General features: G+C 38.5%; 1 protein-coding gene across 1 annotated transcript; it reads left to right on the forward strand.

Moving 5' to 3' along the window:
* The first annotated feature begins 322 nt into the window (after positions 1-322).
* On the forward strand, positions 323-22728 carry LOC121432998 (coiled-coil domain-containing protein 152-like). The gene is made up of 8 exons (XM_041631218.1): positions 323-409; positions 3284-3389; positions 8700-8768; positions 10951-11015; positions 18971-19073; positions 20246-20373; positions 22237-22320; positions 22606-22728. Exons 1-8 carry the CDS (start codon positions 323-325, stop codon positions 22726-22728), a joined length of 765 nt encoding a protein of 254 aa, XP_041487152.1.
* Positions 22729-22793: the final 65 nt, after the last annotated feature.

The following is a 22793-nucleotide window of genomic DNA, read 5'->3' on the forward strand; positions in this document are numbered from 1 at the left end:
GATTTAAGTCCAGCCAGGCTGATATGCAGAGAGGTGAGTGTTAGGCAGTGGCATTAGTAGATTTTATTAAATATTGGAAGCAAGTAATTTCTCTACATGTATACATAACCCTACAAATTTTAGGTGTGTTTAGAGAAAAATTGGCAAAGGTGGGTGTGGTAAAGAGTAGAGAAAACAATGCATTTCACTTCTGCTAATACTGAGTATAACAAAAGTCCTCCAAGTAAAATGGAGCTCAGAGGATAATTAGTGTTTGAACTACGACCAATGCTGCAATACTCTGGGTCTTCCTTAGTATTGTCTACTCTTTGTTATTTCAGGCATGGCTCAAAGCAATGAAGAAAGTATGAAAAAGATTAGCAATGTGAATCTTGACAAACTGATAGAGGACTTCTCACAGATAGAAAAGGTATGTAAAAACACATAGCAAGTGGCCGCAGAGAAACAAAGATTTTTGTCAGGGAGAGGAACTGGGAAGAAAGGGAATTCATTTTTTAAAAAAGTGACCCAGGTCTGGAGATACTGCTCAGTAGTTAGGGACACTGGCTGCTCTTAAGGGTGAGAGTTCAGTTCCCAACACCCTCTCGGCAGCTCACAACTGTCTGTAACTTCAATTCCAGAAGATACACCATCCCCCTGTGGCATTTACAGGGACTATACATTCATGGTGCGCTTAGATGCAGGCAAAACACTCACGACATAAAATAAAAATAAGCAAAGGCTTTAATTTTAAAAACATAAGGCAGTGTCTGTATTTGTTTCTATGAGCAGCTATTTGCTTACTGGGAGACCCAAATTTTGAGTTACGTTTTTCATTGTTTGACTATTTTTGTAGGCTGTATTTCTTTGTAAGAACTAATAAGCTTGGTGTAGTTTAGTCTTCAGACATGAATTTTAGCTATGTTAGCTAAATAATAAAAGTGTGGCCAGGCATGGTGGCACACATAATTAATTCACATACTCTGGAGGCAGAGGCAGGTGAACTTCAGTTCAAGGACGGCCTGATCTACAAAGCAAGTGCCATGACAGGCAGGGCAACACAAGGAAACCATGTCTGAAGAGGAAAAAAGTGTGAAGGCTAAGAATTCGTGGGAATGCTGATTTATTGTCTCCAAATCTCAAAGAATACTATGCCAGAAATTTGAGAACACCAATAAACATACTTTTTTCCACTGTATGATATTATAGTAAAATGTATCATTGTTGAACAAACATACATTTTAATTTTTAAAATGAATCAGATTTGAGTAGCAAAAGTGTGTTTTGCTAAATCTTTTCTTATATTTTAAACTTTAATGTTTTACATATTCTTTGGCAATATCATACATGTTTACAATGTTTCTTAATCATATTCAACCCAAACCCCGCTCACATACCATGGAACACCCCCCAGGACTTCCCCTTCCCACCATCTCATCATCAGCATCCTTCTTTCTCCTCCTCCTCCTTTAATAGCTCACTAAGTCTGGTTAGTATTTCCTGCGTGCATAGGGATGTGACACACCCGACCATCAGTGAGGAGGAGCTCCTCAGCTAGAAGGAGAGCCTCATAGGTCCGTTTCCACTCCCACTGGAATGTTGACTGCCTTGATCTTGTACAGACCGTGGCTGCTATGAGTCATGAGTACAACAGCCATGTCCTGTCCCTGTCCAGAGAACAGGGTTTTACAACTCTCTTCCTCATCCTCTGACTCTTACATTCTTTCTGCTTTCTCTTCCATAATGCCCTTTCTCTTTTCATCTTATTTGTACCAATATATAAAAATGTTCCTAGCACAAGGAAACAAACAGTTGATGTATTTTTGCTAAAGTTAAGAGAATCCCAGAATGCCCACAAACTCTAAAATAGTTTTAATGAAAGTAAAATAGGTTCATGTTTCAGTCTTACCATGATGATTAATTATAATATAGAACATACATGTGTTTAATTTTTCTCCTCTCCTATCTCTTTTCCTTCTCATAGCCTAAAATTTAGTCCAGAAATTAATATAGCAACAGGGAAAAGAAATAAGTACTCTTGTGAAAAAGGAATCAGTGCCATATGTTTGGACATAAATTAGAAATACATTATCATATTCTCAAGTGTCTTAAAAAGAAATAATTGTTCATTTCTTAATTTGATATAGTATTCTGACATTTAGAATTTTACCTCCTAGAGAAATACATAAATGGTAATGCAGATGAAGTAATACAGCGTGAGCTGCTGAAGATAAAATGGGGAAGTGAATAGAGGTGCAGAAGCACAAGATCAATGATGAATTGATGTACTTGAAGAATACAAGGAAGCTTATTGTACTCTTAACAAAGACACCAAAGAGACATATTCAGAATGCTTCTTTATTGTCTATAATAGAAAAATTATAAACAACAAAATTTTCCCTAATAGCAGCTTCAAAAGTAAGACTCAGAATAGCTGTTAAAAGAATGCAGTAGATTTGTGCTTGTGATATTGTCTCCCAGATAATAGTGCTAAGTGGAACAGCTAAGTGCAGAACAGAATAAATAGTGTACTTATATCATCATAAAGTCGTCTGGAAAGAAAAGTTTTAAGACAAAACATCACTGTCATCTCCAGGCTAGTCTTAAACTCCTGGGCTCAGGACATCCTCCTGCATCAGCCTCCAGAGAGGCTGACTGTAGGCATCTACCATTATGCTTGGTAGATGCCTTTGATTAACATGTAATTAAAGGTTAAATAATTGAAAGAAAGGTGCTCAGACTAGGTCATATTTTCCTCTTGTTTAGAACAGGCTCATTTAATATTTTGCCATGCCCCTTTCTATGAGTGTGTGTGTGTGTGTGTGTGTGTGTGTGTGTGTGTGTGTGTAAGGGGGCCTCATGAATGTTAACATAGCAGTTTATCACTGGCCTGCATCGCCAACCCTACCATGTTATTTTTAAAATAGAAAATAGATCAGGAAGTCATAATTATAGTGAGGGTGCTCACTACAGCGACTGCCATGGTGCCCTGCAAGTGTAACCTACTTTAAGTGCACGTAGAACTTTTCAGACCCTTGTCTGATTGCACTCTGCTTAGCATAGTTTTAAGTACATGAGAACCTAGAATAAAGGAAGTCGTCTGCTACCAGAGGCTATGCTTGTAAAAAAGGGAATATTGAAGGCTCAGTACACTAGTTTGTTTAAAATTATATCCCATATTCAGTTATTAGACTTTCAGATGTTAAGTGGGTTTTGTTCTTATTTGTCTTCATATTTGTCTTAGCAAAAGAGTCAAAATAATGCCATTTATTTTGTGTTAACATGCTCCTAATTTCTTCTGCAGAAGATGATAGAAACCACTGGAAAGAATAACCGTTTGGATATTCAGCTGGAGAAGAGTAATAGTTTATTAAAGATAATGCAAACAAAAGAGGCCACCATAAAAGAAGGTCAGTCCTCCACTGCCTGTGGAAATAGTAGTCCAATGAGGTGCTCACTACAGGGACTGACCTTATGCCCTGTGTGGCACCTACCTTAAGTGCATATAGTACTTTTCAGACCGTTGTCTCATTGTGCTTTTTTAGTATACCTCCAAAATATGACAGAAACCTAGGATGAAGAAAGTTAAGTCTTCTGCCAGACACTACCCATGTAACAAATGGCGAATTGAAGGTTCAGTACAAGTCTATAAAACCATGTGGGGCAAAACTTGATTTCCTCGTAAGTAAATGTAAGATGGATCACCAGTTTTAAGAGTTTAAAAGGAAGCTATGCGCTGACAAGATGGCTCAATGGGCAAAGGCACCTGTGGACAAGTCTAGACTTAGTTTGATCCACATAGGATAAGAACACCAGCTCTTCCAAAAAAAAAAAAAAGCCGGGCGGTGGTGGCGCACACCTTTAATCTCAGCACTCGGGAGGCAAAGGCAAGGGGATCTCTGTGAGTTCGAGGCCAGCCTGGTCTACAAGAGCTAGTTCCAGGACAGGCACCAAACACTACAGAGAAACCCTGTCTCCAAAAAAATCCAAAAAAAAAAAAAAAACACCAGCTCCCCCAAAATTGTCCTCTGACTTAACATGTCACACTTACTTGCAAACATGCATATGCACAGACACACAAAGAAAGTGGTAAATGTGAAAACATTTTTTAAATGAAACTATGTGCTTGTATTTTCCTTTTGGGTTTTTTATTTTTATTGCTTCTTTTATTTTTTGAGATTATAATAATATCATTTCCCTCTTCCCTTTCCTTCCTCCATACCCTCCCATATCCCTCCTTGCTTTCTTTCAAATGCATGACCTCTTTGTTTGATTAATGTTGTTACATGAATATACATATATATCCCCAAATATAACCTGCTCAGTCTGTATAATGTTATTTGTATGTATGTTTTCAGAGCTGACCATTGAGCACATTTATTTTCTTCCTGTGTCATATTCAGAAGCCCTAAATAGCAATGATCCAGTACCAAGATCTTGTCTTCAAATACCTTCTCTAATAAAAAAAAAAAACTGGGTGAAGGTTAGGATTAAATTTGTACTGTAAGACTGAAGTATCTTGTAGTGTCAGAAGAAAGACAATACTCAAACAGAAAAAATAGCTAGGTGTGGTGTTACATTACAGGATTCCAGCACTCGAGGAGCTAAAGGAGGAGGATTATGAGTTCACTTCAACTTGGGACAGAGAGAGAGAGAGAGAGAGAGAGAGAGAGAGAGAGAGAGAGAGGGCCTTTTTCATTATAAAACATGTTTTTTAAAAAGTGAAAGAGAAGAAAAAAAACCATAGTGATAGAATTTGTCCAAAACAACTCAGAAACCAACTGAAAGAGCTCTCAATGACCAAATCTGAGATAATTTCAGCAAGAAAAAGAACAGTATTGAATTATACCCATAATGCAAAGCAAATAACCTTAGTCAACTTTTATAAATAAATAATAAAGGAAAAAGAGATCTCCCATGTGGCTGAATTCTAAATGCTTCCATAAATAATTTGTTCTAGATAGGTGGAGCTTGACTCCCCTGGGTAAGCGTCAGCCGAGTAGAGTCGTTTCCTTTACTGCAGGGAAGCACACAGTATAACAAGATGGAGTGTGTAAATTACATGGTGCTAAACCTTGACACTGGGCAAATGCTACCTCTGCCACATGATCAGTGACATCAGAAACACTGTCTTGTTAACTGTCTGTACCTTTGATGTGGTATGATATGATGAAAATGATGCTTTAGTTTTGTAAACTTCCTCCCTATTCCACAACCCCAGTCTAATCATGAGGTAAACATCAGCAGCTTCCCACAGAAGGACATGACAAGAAGGGTTGTCAAGGTCATCAAAACCAAAAAAACAGAATGTCAGAACCCAGAAGCCTAAGACGACATGGTAAATAATAAGTATAAAATGGTATGGTGGAAGACCATAGGGCAAGCAAAAGAAGTTAATATATAGAAATGTGAATAAAGCATGAATTTTAGTTAATAACATCAATATTGATTCATAATTACAGCAGATATACCATATCAATATAGAGTATTGATAATAGGGGTAACTGGCCATATATTATATATATATTTATCCTATTGTATATTAGTGATAATATATAATCAAAAATTTTATATCAGAAATAAGTTAAATATATATAAATATTTTCAATTTTTCTTTACATCTAAAATTTTAGCAAATGTCAGAAAGATAAAACTACAAAAAACTTTAAAAGTACATGTACTTATTATGGAAAAGCTTTTTCAAAGTGTATGACACTGTGTGTCAAAATCATAACAGAAATTATTTTATTTTGAATTTGTTAATTGGCAGACATTTTGGAAAGTTTAAAATATATAGAGAAAAATTAATGAAAGTATAGAAAATTCCCATATATTGTTCGGTTCTTCAGTTTTCTTATCATCAACACCTTGTTTTGTTACAGCTCCTGGGGCAATACTGAGTTGAGAGATATTTAGTTAAAATCCAAAGTTTACTTAGTGCTCACTTCTTATGTTAGTCATTCTATGGATTTTGATAAATGTGTAATGACATTGTCATATTATTTATCATTACAGTATCAAACCAGATACTAGTTTCACTGCCCTAAAAGACTCCCAGTGCTCTGTTTATACATCCTCCCTTCCCTTGATCCCTCTGGATGTCTGATCTTCACTGATTTTACTGTGTATAGGTCTTCATTTTCCAAATCATCATATAGTTGGAATCATATAATATGCAGCTTTTTCAGACAGACTTCTATGACTTTGCATTTAAAATTGCTTCATGTTTCTGTGCTCAATAAAAAACTTATTTTTATTGAATTTTGTGGCAGAACCACAGTTTATTCATTCGCCTATTAAAAGACTCATTGTTCTCATCCAAATTTTAGCTGTTATGAATATAACTGCTGAGGTCATCTCTGTGGTGGTTTTTGCATAGCTTCTTGACTAAATACCAAAGAATGTCAATCTTGGACACTTTGTAAGAGTGATCAAGAGGGCAATAATATTAGTGTTGAAGACTAAGTACTGGTAGACTCTTTTTTTATAGGCTTAAGTTAACTATCTCTCTTTTACTGTAACAATCACTTGGGGAAAATCAACCAAAAAAGAAGAAAGATCATTTAGGGCTTACCGCTTTGGAGTGTCGTCTCTGACCGTGTGCCACCGCTACTCTGGGCTGGTGCAGCACGTGATGGCATGGCACACAGCAGAAAGGACCCATAAGCCTATGGCTGAATGTGAGACCCAGGAAGAGAGCTGGGTCCCACAGTTCCCTTTGAAGGAATACATCAGTGACCTAACTTCTTGCTAGATTCTGGCTCAAGGTTCTACCACCTCCTAGTGGCTCCATGAGCCAAACCTTTATTTAGCACATGAGTCTTTGGGAGAAATTTCAGATCCAAGCTGTAAGTTATGTTTTAATTGTATTTAATATTTCAAACTATTCTGTGAAGTATTTACTAATACACAAATTGATAATTAATACTAGATCCTAAATTTGCACTAAAATCATTAAATTATTAAGAAATAGCTTAATAATCAAGAAAATTTTAATAAAACAGCATAATAAATTCTGAGGGAAAGAATAATGTAGATTAAAGTTTACAAAGACAATGAAAAGCTTTTATCTAAATCATTGAATGGCATTCTAGTTGATGAAGAATTCCTTGGCTAGCTAATTTCTAACGTGTAAAAATATGGTGAGCCTGCCATCTTGTGTTCAAATTTTAAAAATACTTTAAAAACCTCCAGTATGCACAGAGTAGCAAGGTGATTTTCATTTGCTGATTACTAAAGGAACTTCAGCTACCTTATTTTACTAATTGCTGGATCCTTACAATAAATGATGAAGTAATGACTGAGCACACCTCTCTTATCCTATCACCTAGCACAGTAGCATGTGTGAAGCAAGTTATCAGCTAACGCCTGTCTGGGAAATGTAGTTAACCATCATTCCGTTACTGGGAAATTGCAACATGGAGAAAGGAGAATGTGATGGAGAGCTTTGTGTGAGTGGGTGGCAAGGACAGGAAGAGCAGGAAAGGTGACAGGCCACAAATGGGGAACCTGTTACTGGTCATGAGGCTTTGAGCTTTGGCAAAATACTTTTCATCATCATGACTGAAGAAAGTATTTTGCATTATGTATGAAGCCACTGGCACTCAGGTTGCTTTGTAACAGTGTTTAGGGGTTTTAATGATTTCATAGCTCTGTCTTGCCCAGGACTTAGTTTTGAGTACCAAGAGAAGGAGCTTATTGCTCAGCAGTAACAAAAATCTCCTCTTACACCATCTCACTAGCTGTGGCCCTCCACCTTTGAACAAATTTAATGTGACTTGACTCTCTTTTTTTAAGAATGTGCTTTCCTGGAAGAGTTGCATGGAAACACTTTTGGTGATTCCTTGACATGTCCAGGTGTGGAGCACTTTCAGGGAAGACATTGTTAAGGCCCAGGGGGACGGTCTCTACTGTACTGTGCCTTAGAAAATTATTGCTAAGTGTTGGGATTTGTTTCACATAAAAGGTGAACTAAAATACTTACTGTATGTGTTGGCTAGTTTTCTGTCAACTTGACAAAAGCTAGAGTCATCAGAGAAGAGGGAGCTTGCAGAAAGGTGGTGGTTCATGCTTTTAATCCCAGCACTTGGGAGGCAGAGTCAGGTAGATTTCTGAATTTAGAGCCAGCCTGGTCTACAGAGCAAGTTCCAGGACTTCCAGGGCTACACAGAGAAACCCTGTCCCAAGAAAAAAAAATAGAGAAATGGGTGGGGAAAGAACGGAGGGAGAGAGAAGTGCAGGTTATGGGGAAGTGAGGAGGAGGGAGTCTCATTTGAGAAAATACTTCTAGAAGATTAAGCTATAGGCAAGCCTGTAGGGCATTTTCTTAATTAGTGATTTATGGGGGAGGCCCCTGCCCACTATAGGTAGAGGCGCCCATGGGTGGTCCTGGGTTCTATAAGAAAACAGGCTGAGAAAGTCATGGGGAGCAACCAGTAAGCAGCACTCCTCCCTGGACTCTGCATCAGCTCCTGCCTCCAGGTTTCATCACAGCAATAGTCACCTAAGACAGAAATTGGTACCAGGGTAGCTCTTGCCTCCAGGTTTCATCACAGGAATAATAGCCCTAACAGAGACACCGTATATTGTAATGTACCTTGAGATGTCTGGTTGCTTTATTAAGATCACATAATTTTCAGTTAAATATTATTTTATTTCAATTCTTTCGATCAAGAAGATTCCAAGATGATTTTCAAATAAATATATCTTCTATGTTTTAGAATGTGCTACTCTTCATACTATGATAAAAGGGCTACAAGAGACTATTCAGTATCAACACAATTTGAAAGGTAAGTTGGGGAAATCATTCTTAAAATCATGGTTTGGGGGGAGGATAGTTAATTCAATAAACTGCTTACATGAGTACAATCCATAGGGAAAGTGTATTTAAAAGAGGAAAGGGAGGGAAGGAAGGAGGGAAGAGTGAGCAAAAGAAAGTCAGGTATGGTGGTATCTGCCTATAAACACAGCATGGTAAAAGGCAGAGACAGGTGAAGCCCTATAGCTCATTCAGGGGCCACCTAGACTGACCTACTTGGCAAACTCCAGACCACTGAGAGACTCTATCTCAAAACACAAGGTGTGTTGGTATTGCTGATAGAATGTAATGTAGCCATTATCACAAATTAGTGATTACTCAGAAAAATGAAACCTAGAATTACCATTTGGTTCAGAAATTTCACTCTGAGGAATTTACAAAAAAAAATAAAAATCAGATACATAAAATTTTGTATGCTAGTATTCATAGCAACTTTAATCACAAAGGCCAAAAGGTGGAAATAGCCTCCTTGTAGATTGGATATAAAATGTGTCCATGTGTTAGAAACTTTGTCTTCAGCCCATAGGAGAAAGAACACTGGGGGAGAACCTTTGCCTCTTTTTTCTCTATCGCAAACCAGCCACATACAGTGAACAGCTTTGACCTGCCCTGCACTTTCACTGTGTGCTACCACAGGCTCAAATCAATGGGTAGAGTCATGAACAGAAACTCACAGAACTGTAAGCAAAATAAACCTTTTCCTTTTTGTAAATGTCCATCAAAATAACATAGCTGCTGAGTAATGCCAGTGTTCATCTACAGATGGGTAAACAAGTGAGGTATATGCATAGGGCGAAATGTTAGGTGTGGCGGACCTCTCGACCGGCGAGAAAGAACGACCACCACATCAGGATTCCACTCAGATCACGCTTTTACTGGAGTGCCCTTGATTGATGGGGAGCATGGAACGAGAGGGCGGGAAAACGAGGAACAGGGAGCGGAGGGGCAGGGAGCGAAGGGGAGAGGCAGCAGGAAGCGAAGGGATGGGGGGGGCACTTTGGCAGCCGCTTAAATAGGGAATTGGCACATGGGTCGCCCTGTGATTGGCTGCCACCAACAGCTGACACCAGACCACATCGGGATAGGCTCAAGGATCCTCATCCACCGCGCATGCGGGAAGCAGGGACACGCAGCTCTCAAAGCCATAGCCAAATATGGAGTTGTTTATAACCAACAAGACAGGATGTCGGCGCCATCTTGTAATGGCGATCCTGTCCGGCTCACTACAGTTAGGCATCCTTAAGATGGAGTGAAATTTGGATACATGCTACAACATAAACTTGAAAACATTGTGCTAGGTGAAATATGCTAAACAAGTACAGAGTCTCAGAGACTATCTAGTTCCGCTTTTGCCTGGTACCTAGAATAGTAAAATTCATAGAGATGGAAATAACAAGTTACCAAGGGCTGGAGGACAGAATAGGAGAGATTAGTGTCTCATAGACACAGCATATACACTATGGGAAGATAATAAATTCCAGAGATGGAAGTCAAGATGGTTACTCACATTATACTTAATGCCTCTGAACTGTGCGCCTAGAATAGCTGAAGCAGTAAGTGTTGTTGAATATATTTCATCACGATAAAATGGTGCCTAGACTTTTAAAGCATAGGAAACTCAATCATAAAATAAAGCTCATTAAAAACAACAAGAAAAAGCCCATTATAATTTAGCACAGACTGGTCCAGAATTTGCAGTAGTCCTTCTACCTTAGTCTCCTAAGAGCTAGAATTACAAGGGCAAGCCATCACACTGGCTTCTGAAATTGTTTCCCTCCTCTGCTACACACTTCTCTGTGTCTGGAATGCAGTTCTCAAAGGCAGAACAAGCCTTACCTCTTAAATCTCAGTTCAGGTTGGCTGCTTCTTCCCCAAACCCTTATTCAATATCAAGATGACCCAGGTCTGCCTCACCACATGTTCTCACAGAATTTCAAGCACAGTGCCACTAGAGAAAGTTTATCTAATAAAGCTGTTGCATCTACCACACAACTAGACTGTAAGTTCAGTGAAAAGCAAAAAAATTCTTAATGTTCCTGCATTCCCAGTGTCTAGCATACTTCCAGAGCACATGCATGATCAGAAATGTAAATGTTACAGATAATTAATTTTAAGTCTATTTAGTAATATGTTCCTTGATTATTTATATACAGATGAAAATGAACAACTAAAAAGAAATGTTGATTTTATGAAAGAAAAGTTAAAATCTCATGAGCAGGTGAGTTTATAATCTATTGTATTCAGTTAGACCCTTGAAAAGCATTTGTTCACTCAAAGAAGAAGCAAGTTGAGTTTTTTAATATTTTTTATTATTTTTATTGAGCTATATATTTTTTCTGCTCCTCTCCCATTCTCTCCCCTCCCCTTCAAAGCTCTCCCATGGTTCCCATGCTCCCAATTTACTCAAGAGATTTTGTCTTTTTCTACTTCCCATGTAGATTAGATCCATGTATGTCTCTCTTAGGGTCCTTTTTACTTCTAAGTTCTCTGGGATTGTGAATTGTAGGCTGGTTTTTCTTTGTTTTATGTCTAAAAGCCACTTATGAATGATTATTATATTTACCCTTCTAGGTTTGGGTTACCTCACTCAATATGATGTTTTCCAGATTCATCCATTTGCCTGCTTCATGATGTCATTATTTTTTTCTGCTATGTAGTACTTCATTGTGTATTGCTGGGTCTTGAGGAAGGTTGTTTCCTAATTTTCTGAGAAATCCCCATACAGATATCTGAAGGGGCTATGCCAGTTTGCACTCCCACTAGCAATGCAGAAGTATTCCCATTTCTCGCATCCTCTCCAGCATAAGTTGTCATCAGTGTTTTTGATCTTGGCCATTCTTAAAGGTGTAAGATGAAATCTCAGAGTTATTTTGATTTGCATTTCTCTGATGGCTAAGGATGTTAGGCATTTTCTTAAGTGTCTTTCAGCCATTTTAGATTCCTCTGTTGAGAATTCTCTGCTTAGGTCTCTACTCCATTTTTTATTGGATTATCTGTTCTTTTGATGACCAATTTCTTGAGTTCTATGTATGTTTTGGAGATCTGACCTCTGTCCAATGTGGAGTTGGTGAAGATCTTTTCCCATTCTGCCATTTTGTCTTGTTGACTGTGTCCTTTGCTTTACAGAAGGTTTTCAGTTTAGAAAGTCCCATTTATTAATTATTTTTCTCATTATCTTGCTACTGGGGTTATATTTAGGAAGTGGTCTCCTGTGCCAATGCATTCTAGTGTACTTCCCACTTTCTCCTCTATGAGGTTCTGTGTGGTTGGCTTTATGTTGAGCTTTATGTTATGGCTTTGATTCATTTGGACTTGAGTTTTGTTCATAGTGGTAGATATGGATCTAATTTTATTCTTCTACATGCTGATATCCAGTTATGTCAACACAATTTGTTGAATATGCTTTCTTTTTTCCATTTTATATTTTTTTTTGCTTCTTTGTAAAAAATCAGGTGTTCATAGGTGTGTGGATTGATATTTGGGTCTTCAGTTCAATTCCATTGGTTCTCCTGTCTATTTTTATGCCAGTACCAGGCTGTTTTCAGTACTGTAGCTCTGTAGTCGAGTTTGAAATCAAGGATTGAGATGCCTCCAGAAGTTCCTTTATTGTACAGGATTGTTTTGGCTATCTTGGGCTTTTTGCTTTTCCATATGAAATTGAGTATTGTTCTTTTGAGGTCTGTGAAGAATTTTGCTGGGATTTTGATGGGCATTGTATTGAATCTATAGGTTGCTTTTGGTAAGATTGTTATTTTTACTATATTAATTCTACCTACCCAAGTGTATGGGAGATCTTTTCATTTTCTGGTGTCTTCGTCAATTTCTTTCTTTAAAGATTTAAAGTTCTTGTCATACCAGTCTTCCAATTGTTTGGTTACAGTACTCTGAGATAATTTATGTTATTTGTGGCTATTGGACGGGTAATGTTTCTCTGATTTCTTTCTGAGCCCATTTATCATCTGTGTACAGGAGGGCTACTGATTTTATTTTAGTTAATCTTGTATCCTGCTACATTACTGAAGGTGTTTATGAGTTGTAGAAGTTCCTCGGTAGAAATTTTGGGTTCCTTTATGTAATAATATCCTATTATCAGCAAATAGTGAGAGTTTGACTTCTTTTCTGATTTGTTTCCCTGGATCTCCTTTTGCTGTCTTATTGCTCTAGCTAGAACCTCAAGAACTATATCGAATAGACATGGAGAAAGCAGACAACCTTTCCTAGTTTCAGTGGGATCACTTTGAGTTTCTCTCCATTTATTGTGATGTTGGCTGTTGATTCACTGTATATTGCCTTTATTATGCTTAGGTATGTTCCTGAAGCAAGTTGTTTTAATTAACGAACACACCAAAAATTATATAAGTGTAATATATATATATATATATACATGTCATATATGTAAAAATCTTTAATAAATGAGTGATAACTTTTGTGACTTGTAGACTTTTTTACAAAACATAATGCACTAATACCACTTACACACTGTTTTTTTTAACCAGGAAGAAATGTAATTATTTTGCTATATGGTTTTCAATTGTGCTAATAGACTTACTTTAGATTATATTCTGTTGGTTAATATTTTTAATTGTTTTACTATAAAAGAGTGAGTCTGTATTCTTTGTGATTTGGGTAATCATTGCACCATCCAAATAATGGGGGGACTTCGTGTAGAGCACACATTAGTTCTTTCCAGTGGTCATTATACTCTGCCACATTGACTTCCATCCTTCAGAAACAGTGTAGTGATATGAACTGCAGAACATGTAACACAGTTTCTCAAAAAGGTAAAAAAAAAAAAAAATGCTAATTCTTAGCCACCTACCCATTGAGGGGATTTGTTGAATAACTTTTTTCTCATTTCCAAGAACCAACATATCAAACTCAAAGATCTCCAAAATTCATGTTGAATCTGTGCAGGCTTAGCTTGAAGGATCTTCTTATAACTTAATGAGTTCCTGTGTGACGGGCTCTTAAGGAAACACTGCTTATCTTAGCACCCAGCCTGGGACTTCTGAGTAATGCCCACCAGTAAGAACAAGCATTCGCCTATTCTTTTGGAGGACTTAGACTTTCAGTTAAGTATCTGAGATACTTTTTTCTGTTTTTCTTTCCTCTCCTTCCTTAATTCTTCTCTGCTCCTTTCTTTCCAAATCTTAACTGCCGAGTTCCACAGTAGATGGTGAGTCAGTTTGCAGTCCAGGTACAGAAACAGAAAATTTTACCCTTTTCCCTTCTAAAACTTCAAGACTGACCATGCTTCTTCCTATATATAACTCAGTGAGGTGAAAAGTATAAAGCACCACAATCCATTTTTAATTTTTTAAACAACTTGCCCAAAGTATACTTCTTACATGACCTCAATGCAATGATAATTTACTAATATGGACCCTCATGCTAAAACCAAAACTCATGGAGAACCACTTCTTAGGAACAATGGAAGATGCTTAATAGAAATAGTTGGTAGGTGATTCTGTACATTACACATAGAAAATTCATAAGTTTCATGAGACAAGAACACAGCCAGAAGCTATCCCTTATAATTTAAAGTTTCCAGAAACTAAGTAAAAAGGCAGGATTGGCGTTATTAAGGAAAAGAAGGTATTATTCCTTTGAACTTACACAGGCTAATATAATAAGAAAGATTTCCCTCACTCCCTACCAAGTTAGAGCCTACCTCAGTCTACATGTATGACAGCCCTTATGCCCAGAAGCTGGAGTGAAATTATGGATTTTATCAAATTGATGCATGCTTTCCACTTAGTAGTGGCATCTGCAGGTGGAAAGGTACATAGAATTTTCTCACGCTTCTTAGAGCAACAGTGACTTACTCACCTCATGTAGTTTATAGGGAACATTCTGTTGCCTCTTCTAGTTGCCCTAGAAACCTGGGTACACACAAATGGGTAAAATAGCCAGCTTTGAGGTTCTCTCTGCATTGACTCTGCCCAGCTTTAATCACATCTAAAAATCTTACAGGTTTGGTCAATCCTGCAACTCCTGTAGCAGGATAAATAGCACAAATGGTAGTCTAGACTGTGCATTTAAACTAGTTGTCCTGGCTATTTTTATGTTGCTGTGGCAAAAGACACTAACAAAAGGACTTAATGAAGAAAGGATTTGTGCTGACTCACAGATCAAAAATCCACTATACCTTCATGGTTGAGAAGGCAGGGGCAGGAGCTAGAAGCAGCTGGTCTTATCACCCACAGCCAGGAGACGGACAGGGGTGAAAAAGTGTTTGCTTGGTTTCAATACTTGTTATAGACCAGAACACACATGCACACACGCACACACATACATACACACACAATTAAAATGAGTCCTCCCATATCAATTAACGTAGTCAATATACTCCCTAACAGGCATACCCTGGCCTATCTCCCAGGTAATTATAGGTTCTGTCAAGTCGACAACACCAATCATCATTCATCTCACCGAGTAATTGTATTTAATTATAGACACACCAGCCAGTACATCTAGATTTTTCTGAAGTCTTTGTTTTGTTTTACCTTCTCAATACCACTGAATATTAGGAATAACTATAAACCATTTGTCAAAAGAACATGCTCACAAATATATGCACACATGGTTTTGCACAAAATCTCAGCTGTAATTTCAAGTTATACTGCAAAGCCTTAGTAATAAAAAAAAATAACATGGTACTAGCACAAAAACAAGCATGTGGCTCAACGGACTAGAATAAAGAACCCAAATATAGACTAGATACACAACCGCACAACTTTAGGCTCCTGGTTATTTACAAAGATGTCAAAAGTAGATACTAGAGAAATGACAACTTCTTCAACAACTGGATGTCCAGGAAAAGAAGAACGAAATTAACTACCTTTCTCAACCTCCACAAGAATCACCTCCAATTGGACTGAAGGGTTAGTGTGAAACATGAAATCCTAAAGCTGTTAGAGGAAAACCTGGGGAAACAAATAAAGATAGAGCATAGGTAAGGACTTTTTCAGTGGCCACTCCAGAAAACAATGCCAGCAGCAGATAAATGGCACCTCGTGGGGTTAAAAGTCTTCTTACAGCAAGGAAAACAGTTGAGTAATGAAATAACCTACAAAATGGAAGAAAACCTTCACTACCTGCTCATCAGACAGGATCAATACCTAGACTACACAAAGAGCTCTCAAAAATCTGTACAAAGGCCAATGAGGTTAAAGCACACGCCTGTCAAGCAAGCCAGAAAACTTCATTTTAATCCCCAGAACCCATGTAAAAGTGGAATCACCTCCAGGTAGTTGTCTTCTGACCTCTACATACATGTGCACCATTCTCTCTCTCTCTCTCTCTCTCTCCCTCCCTCCCTCCCTCCCTCACTCACTCCCTCCCTCCTGACTTCTACTTTTGGATAAGAATATGCTCTCAGCTACTTCTCCAGGACCCTGCCTGCCTCCTTCCATCTCCCTGCTGTGATGATCATGAACTGTAAGCAAGCCCCAATAAACTCTTTCTTCTATCAGTTGCCTTGGTTATGGTGTTTCTTCACAGCATTAGAAAAAGTAACTAAGGACATGAACAAGAAGAAGCCCCTATATGTGCTAGTGGGAATATAAACTAGTCCAGGCACCATGGAAGTCAGTGTGCAGGTTTCTCAAGAAACTAAAACTACATTTACAATATGACCCTGCTATACCGTTCCTGGCTATTTACCAAAGAGGTTCTATATCATCAAATCATAGAATTACTTGTACATCAGTATTTATTGTAGCACTGTTCATAATAACTAAGTTATAGAACCAACCTAAATATCCAACAGTAAAGTAATGGATTTAAAAATATATATCATTAATAAATGAGACCTCCTGAAACTGAAAAGCTTCTGTAAGGAAAAGAAAATCATCAAAAGGGCACAATGGCAGCCTACAAAATGGGAAAAGCTCTTCACCAACCTCACATCTGACAGAGGGCTGATTTCCAAAATATATAAAGGACTCCAGAAACTAGACATCATATTAAAAAATGAGGCACAGGAGGGAACTTCAGCAACAGCTCCGGACCATGCCAGAAAGATGGGTACTATTATGGGGAGCAAATATATGGTGTGTTCTGGAAGAGAGGGCGAGAAAGACTGTATGTTCATATGCTATGGTCAAAGGTAGACCTGGAGAAGTGAAAGAGCTGAGGAGTGGGCTGAAATGGGTGCCTTGATAACCACCCAGGGCCATGATGATGTCTGGGCCTGGGCTGCTCCTAGGACCCATGTCTGGTTTCATAGCTCTGATGCATCTCTTTTGATGTCCATGGCCCCTGATACCACCAAAACCAAGAGGACAGGACTGTACAGCATTGGCCCCACCCCCTCACTAGCTGCAACACTACGGAGAACTGGTCCTGCCCCTCACTGGCTGAAACACTCAGGAGAGAATCCTATACGTCACCTGGGCATCACTATAGAAACAAAGTCAATGAAATGATTCCTAATGATATTCTGCTATACTCATAGATGGTACCTAGCCCAGTTGTCATCAGAAAGGTTTCACCCAGCAAATGATGGAAACAGATGCAGAGACCCACAGCCAAACATTAGGCAGAGCCCAAGGAATCCTGTGGAAGAAAAGGAGGAAGGGTTATGGGAACCAGAGAGGCCAAGGACACTACGAGAAAACACACAAAGTCAACTGACCTGGGCTCATGGGGACTCACAGAGACTGAACCATCAACCAGAGAACTTGCATAGGACTGACCTGGGTTCTCTGCACATGTGTTCAGTTGCATGACTTCATCTTCCTGTGGGACTCCTGGCAGCAGGAGCAGAAGTTGCCTCTGCCTCAGTTGCCTGCTCTTAGCACCCTTTCCTCCTGCTGGATTACCTGTCCAGCATTAATGAGGCACCTAGTCTCACTGCAACTTGATAAACTGTGACTGGTTGATAAACATGGATGACCTGCACTTTTCTGAAGGGATGGGGAGAGGGAGAGACGTGCAAGGAGGGACTGGGAGAAGAGGAGGAAGGGAGGGGAAACTGTGATCACGCTGGAGAAAATTAACTAATTAGTTAATTAATAAGAAAGAGAGAAACAAACAAAAATGTATCTATATAAAGTGATATCTTTTTTCAGCCATAAAGAAAAATGAAGTTAGGTTGTTTGTAGGGAAATGGATACAACTGGAGATAATCATATTAAATTAAACCAATCTTCTAAAAACAAATATCATTATATTTTCTTTCATTTGTGCTTCCTAGATTTTATATAAATGCATAAGATCATGCACATATATTTGACATGAAGGTGGAAACAAAATGTCTTGAACAAAGACTTGAGTAAAATGAGGCTAGGAATGGGAATATATACACAGTTTAAGTAAGTGAGAGAGAGAGCATGCGTGTGTGTTGTAGAAGAGTATGTGAGAGTGTTGTGAGTGAGTGTGTATGTGTGTGTGTGTGTGTGTGAGAGAGAGAGAGAGAGAGAGAGAGAGAGAGAGAGAGAGAGAGAAAGAGAGAGAGAGGAACAGAGTAGAAGGGGTACAATACAACGTGGAGGAAAAAGGAGTCTCGAGGAAGTGGGGAGGAGGAACAAGGAAAGATAATACACATCAGTACTTTTGCTGCCACAGCTAAGTACCTGACAAGAAACAGTTTAAAGAAGGAAAGTTTTCTTTAGGCGCACAGTTTGGAGAACACATCTGGTCACAGCAGAGAAAGAACAAGGAACTGAGGCCACAGGCCACATTGCAGCCCCTGTCAGGAAGCAGATTTTGAGCAGAAAGTAGAGACAGGCTGCGAATCTCAAGATTTACCCCCAGTGATAAGCCTTTACACATTGTGTAAGTGCCTCCTAACTGTTCCAAGATCTCTGAAAACAGGATTCCTGTCTGGTGATCAGGCATCCGGACACATGAGCATGTGGGATTAGTCCACATTCACACCACAACAGGGAGGAAGTCAAACAAAATACAGCAAAATCTCTTACGCAGAATCTGGGTATGTCTTCAGCATAAGAGGGGCTGTCTTGAGAGAGGAAAAGGAATAGCTGAGGGAGGGACAGGAAATGGGTGCACATATGAACAAGGCACAGTGATCTATATGTGTGGATAATAAAACTTGTTATTTGTGTATAATAAAAAGCACTGGATATGGTTGCATGCCAAAATTAATGTTAGCTGGGAATTTAATCTTTTTAATTATTACATTGAAAATGAATATATTTTAATGTCTAGGAATATAAGAACAGTATTTCCAAACTCATAAGTGAAATGAAAATCAAAGAGGAGGGACATAAAATCGAAATGAGCAAACTTTATCAGGATATGCAGAAAAAAGGTAACTTTACATTTTTAATTTATTGAGTTCTGACATATTGTGCAGCAATTTAAAGGTGCATATTATTTTTTCCAATAATAGTATTCTTGAATGAACACACCTTGATACATTTTAATTTAAGTTTTGTATATTTATGCAACATAAATATAATAGTTCTAAGCCTTGTTCATGTTTGTTATCAATTCTGCCTAATGTGGACCAATAGTTCCATTCCCTGGTGACTAAGCATTAGCATTTGAACACATGAACCTATGGGGCCATTCTCATTCAAACCACCACAACTCAAATGTGTGTGCTCTGTGCAGTCTAGGGGACCACATGCATGCAAATAATAGCTGGGAAGCCAGGTTCCCCAACAAAACCACACTGTAAAGTGACCTTGGGTAATGAGTCCATCTTGTACCTCTGGTTTCTTTCTCCTAAGATGGAGCCAGCACTTCTCTCAACAGTTCTCATTTGTTTTAACACCTGTACCTAGAAACGGCTTTTTATGTGATGTTCTGCCTTAGAGATAGCATCCCGAGAAAGGCCCCTCCATTTTAGGCTTATTTGGTTAACAATTTTCTCACCTTTTGGATGTAAAATGTCCCCACTGGCTGTTTGCACAGTTGGTCCCCAGTTGGTGCTGTTTGGGGAGATTGTGGAACCTTTGGGAGGGAGAGCCTACCTAGAAGAAGTGTGTCATGGGCAGGAAACCTTATGTTTACAGTCCAACCTGACTTCATATTATCTGTCTGCTTCCTGGTCCACTGAGATCAAGAAGCCACTGCAGGCTGCCAGCACTACAGACCTACTCATGGTGTGTCTTTTCCACACGGTGGCTTGAATCTACTAATACTGTGAGCCAAAACAAACCTTTCTTCCCCTAAGTGGCTTCTTTTCGGGTATTTTGTTACAGTGATGGGAAAAGTAATAGTTTCCCCTAAGTTGCCAACACTTTGCATGTTCTTCCTGCATTGTCCCAATCACAGCTGTAATTAATGGCTGCCTCCTAGCCCAAAGCAGAAATTCAGTGAAAACAGAGGACACATATATTCTGTATGGATGTTTAGTATAATGCCTGGTACACATGTGATCAATAAACATGCTGAATAAGCAAATGAAAAAAATAATAAATGGAAGCACATAACTTTGAACTGTTAAATGACTAAATTTATTTTTGTTTTACTTAGTTGAATTAAATGAAGAAAAGCACAAAGAATTAATGATAAAGAAAGAGATGGAAATATCAGAGTTAAATGAAAAGTTAAGAACTCAAGAGAAGGAAAAGCAAAACGAAATACTCAAACTACATCTAGAAGTAGGTGCTTGCAAGTCTGCTAAACACAAGTGTGTTCCTTAGTCTAACCATGCTTTGTCTCCTATTGCAGTGACATCAATTTCAGGACTAGATAGAACCTTCTAAGAAGGCTCCACGCATTCTCATTCTCCAGCAAGAGCAGCGCTCAGTCAGCAGGCTACCAGTCATAGGCTTGATCAAAAGAAGGTCCTGACTTCCAGGAAGGACATTGCTTCCTCTGAGAATGAGGAGAGCAACTCGGGAGTTAGCTGTTTTACAGTCTGCTCCACACAGGAGGCGCACAGCCACCACGCCAGCATGGCAAGAGTACAACAAATCTTTGGCAAAATTTCTCTCCAGAAGAAATCACGGAACCCTTTTGTTCTATATGGGATAAAAGCAGGCAAATTTCTCTAATATAGTTCCAGGAAAACATATATTCTAGAGACAAACAAAACTTCTTTGAAACATTTGTATATGTACTTTAAATAAGTATATCTCATAAGTTTTGTAGTTTCTTTCTTTTCAATGAACTATTTATTCCACTAATGTCAGAATCTCATGGATACTGATGTGTTAACAAAGTATTTGTCTTTTGCGTATTTTCTACATTCTACCAACCTCTTCTTCCAGTATTATGCCATGACTTCCACCCATCTCTACTTTGACATTACATTATGCAAAAATTCACAGAGCTTAATTAAAATAATTTACTCTTTATTTTCCAGGAACGTTGCAATGCCTAGGGTGCTTTTAGGTAACATTTGGGGACAGAAAGGGTTACACTGCTTCAGAGGGATTTTGCTACTGCTGTTGCTGCCACTGCACTGCTAGACAGCTGCTGATGGGTCACCTCTGCCTCCTAGGCTAGTCTATCCACAGAGAGGGCTGGATTGCCAACTGAAATACAGCGGGCCTTATTTCAAGATGTACCCGCAACTTACCATCTCTCAGTTAGGAATTTGTGTTTTATTTGCTATCTGGGATCTGCCAATAGACTAGTCTGATTATACTATTTGACTAGTACTCGGATGTCTTTGTGTATCTTCATTATAACTCCAGTTCTCTCCTAAAACCAGAACACAATCTCATGGAAAGCTTATCTAGTTTTCTGAGAGGCCACACTAAGGTTCATCTAAAAGGAAGAACTATAGTGGAACATTGTGCTTTAAAAATGGGCCAGGCGGTGGCGGCGCACGCCTGTAATCCCAGCACTCGGGAGGCAGAGGCAGGCGGATCTCTGTGAGTTCGAGGCCAGCCTGGTCTACAGAGCTAGTTCCAGGACAGGCTCCAAAGCCACAGAGAAACCCTGTCTCTAAAAACTAAAAAAAAAAAAAAAAAAAAAAAAAAAAAAAAAAAAAAAAAAAAAGGCTTATAAGAATAGGCTGTACAGATCTTTTAATTTGACTCAATTTAATCCAAAAAAAAGCCTGAATTGACTAAATCAATTTCTAATATTTGGCTTCAAAGTTTGAAAGATCTGTGAGCATATCTCCTGAGACTGTGGATTACAGGGGATTTTTGTAGTGACGGGAAACGTTTTCTACTTGGAGATCAAGAGTATGCCTCACATGGAATGGGGGAGAGCAATGGTATTTAGAGGAAAAGTACCGTGCTATCTCTAGAGGTAGCACCCAGGCTTTTGGCCCTCTTTTAAAGCCCCCCAAACAATTTTAACCCACCATCTAGCTGAATCTTGTTTGGATAGTCTTTGTTCTTTTTTCAAATTGTTTCATAAAGACTTTTCTGTCTGCTATTAGAGTGTGTTCAATTACAAAATATATAGCAAAGGATGTTGCTGGTATACATTTTCTGTAGAAACATTGTTTCTGAGTATTGAACCACAATAGCCTTAATGACTTTCTTTTTTTGAATTTGGTTCAGTTTGACACAAAACTAGCAAGAGTTCAAACTAAATCAAAGTCGTATCCGGATGCTACTATTTTGCCGCAGAGTATCTACAGAAGGGTAGGTGCATTTTGTCCCATGACTCTGTCTTCAGTAAATTAATTGCATCAATGTGTTCCTATGAACATTTATTTCCTAATGTTTATTTTAAATATAGTAAATTAGTTTTGTAGCCTTATACCAGTTTTTTCCTTTCAATCACACAAAAGTGAAGCTATAGGTTTTTCACAGTAAGATAGTCTTAAAAATATAAGCCTCCGGTGTGTTTTGATTGTTGTTTTGTCTTTCCTTATACTTAATCTTACTTCTAAATTGCAATGACAGCCTTTCTTCTGCTTCATTTAGAAGCTTCAACATCTTCAAGAGGAAAAGAGCAAGGAGATTGCGAGTCTCCAGAACACTATCCGAGACCTGGAGCGGCGCCTCGCAGCTGCCAAAAACTCCCACCCCCCTCGGGGACGGTTTTGAGCAGAGCACTTTAGGCTTTAGCTACAACTTAGTTTCTTTAAAGGCATTAAAATTCACTTCTGTTT

Source organism: Microtus oregoni, unplaced genomic scaffold (assembly GCF_018167655.1).
Source record: "Microtus oregoni isolate MIOR12 unplaced genomic scaffold, Mior012 000036F_ref0000092, whole genome shotgun sequence".
NCBI lineage: Eukaryota > Metazoa > Chordata > Mammalia > Rodentia > Cricetidae > Microtus > Microtus oregoni.

Coding starts and splice junctions, on each gene's coding strand:
- LOC121432998 (XM_041631218.1), top strand. CDS start 323: ATGGCTCAAAGCAATGAAGAAAGTATGAAAAAGATTAGCAATGTGAAT. Junction 8,769..10,950: donor GTATCAACACAATTTGAAAG/GTAAGTTGGGGA, acceptor ATTTATATACAG/ATGAAAATGAACAACTAAAA. Junction 19,074..20,245: donor TCAGGATATGCAGAAAAAAG/GTAACTTTACAT, acceptor TGTTTTACTTAG/TTGAATTAAATGAAGAAAAG.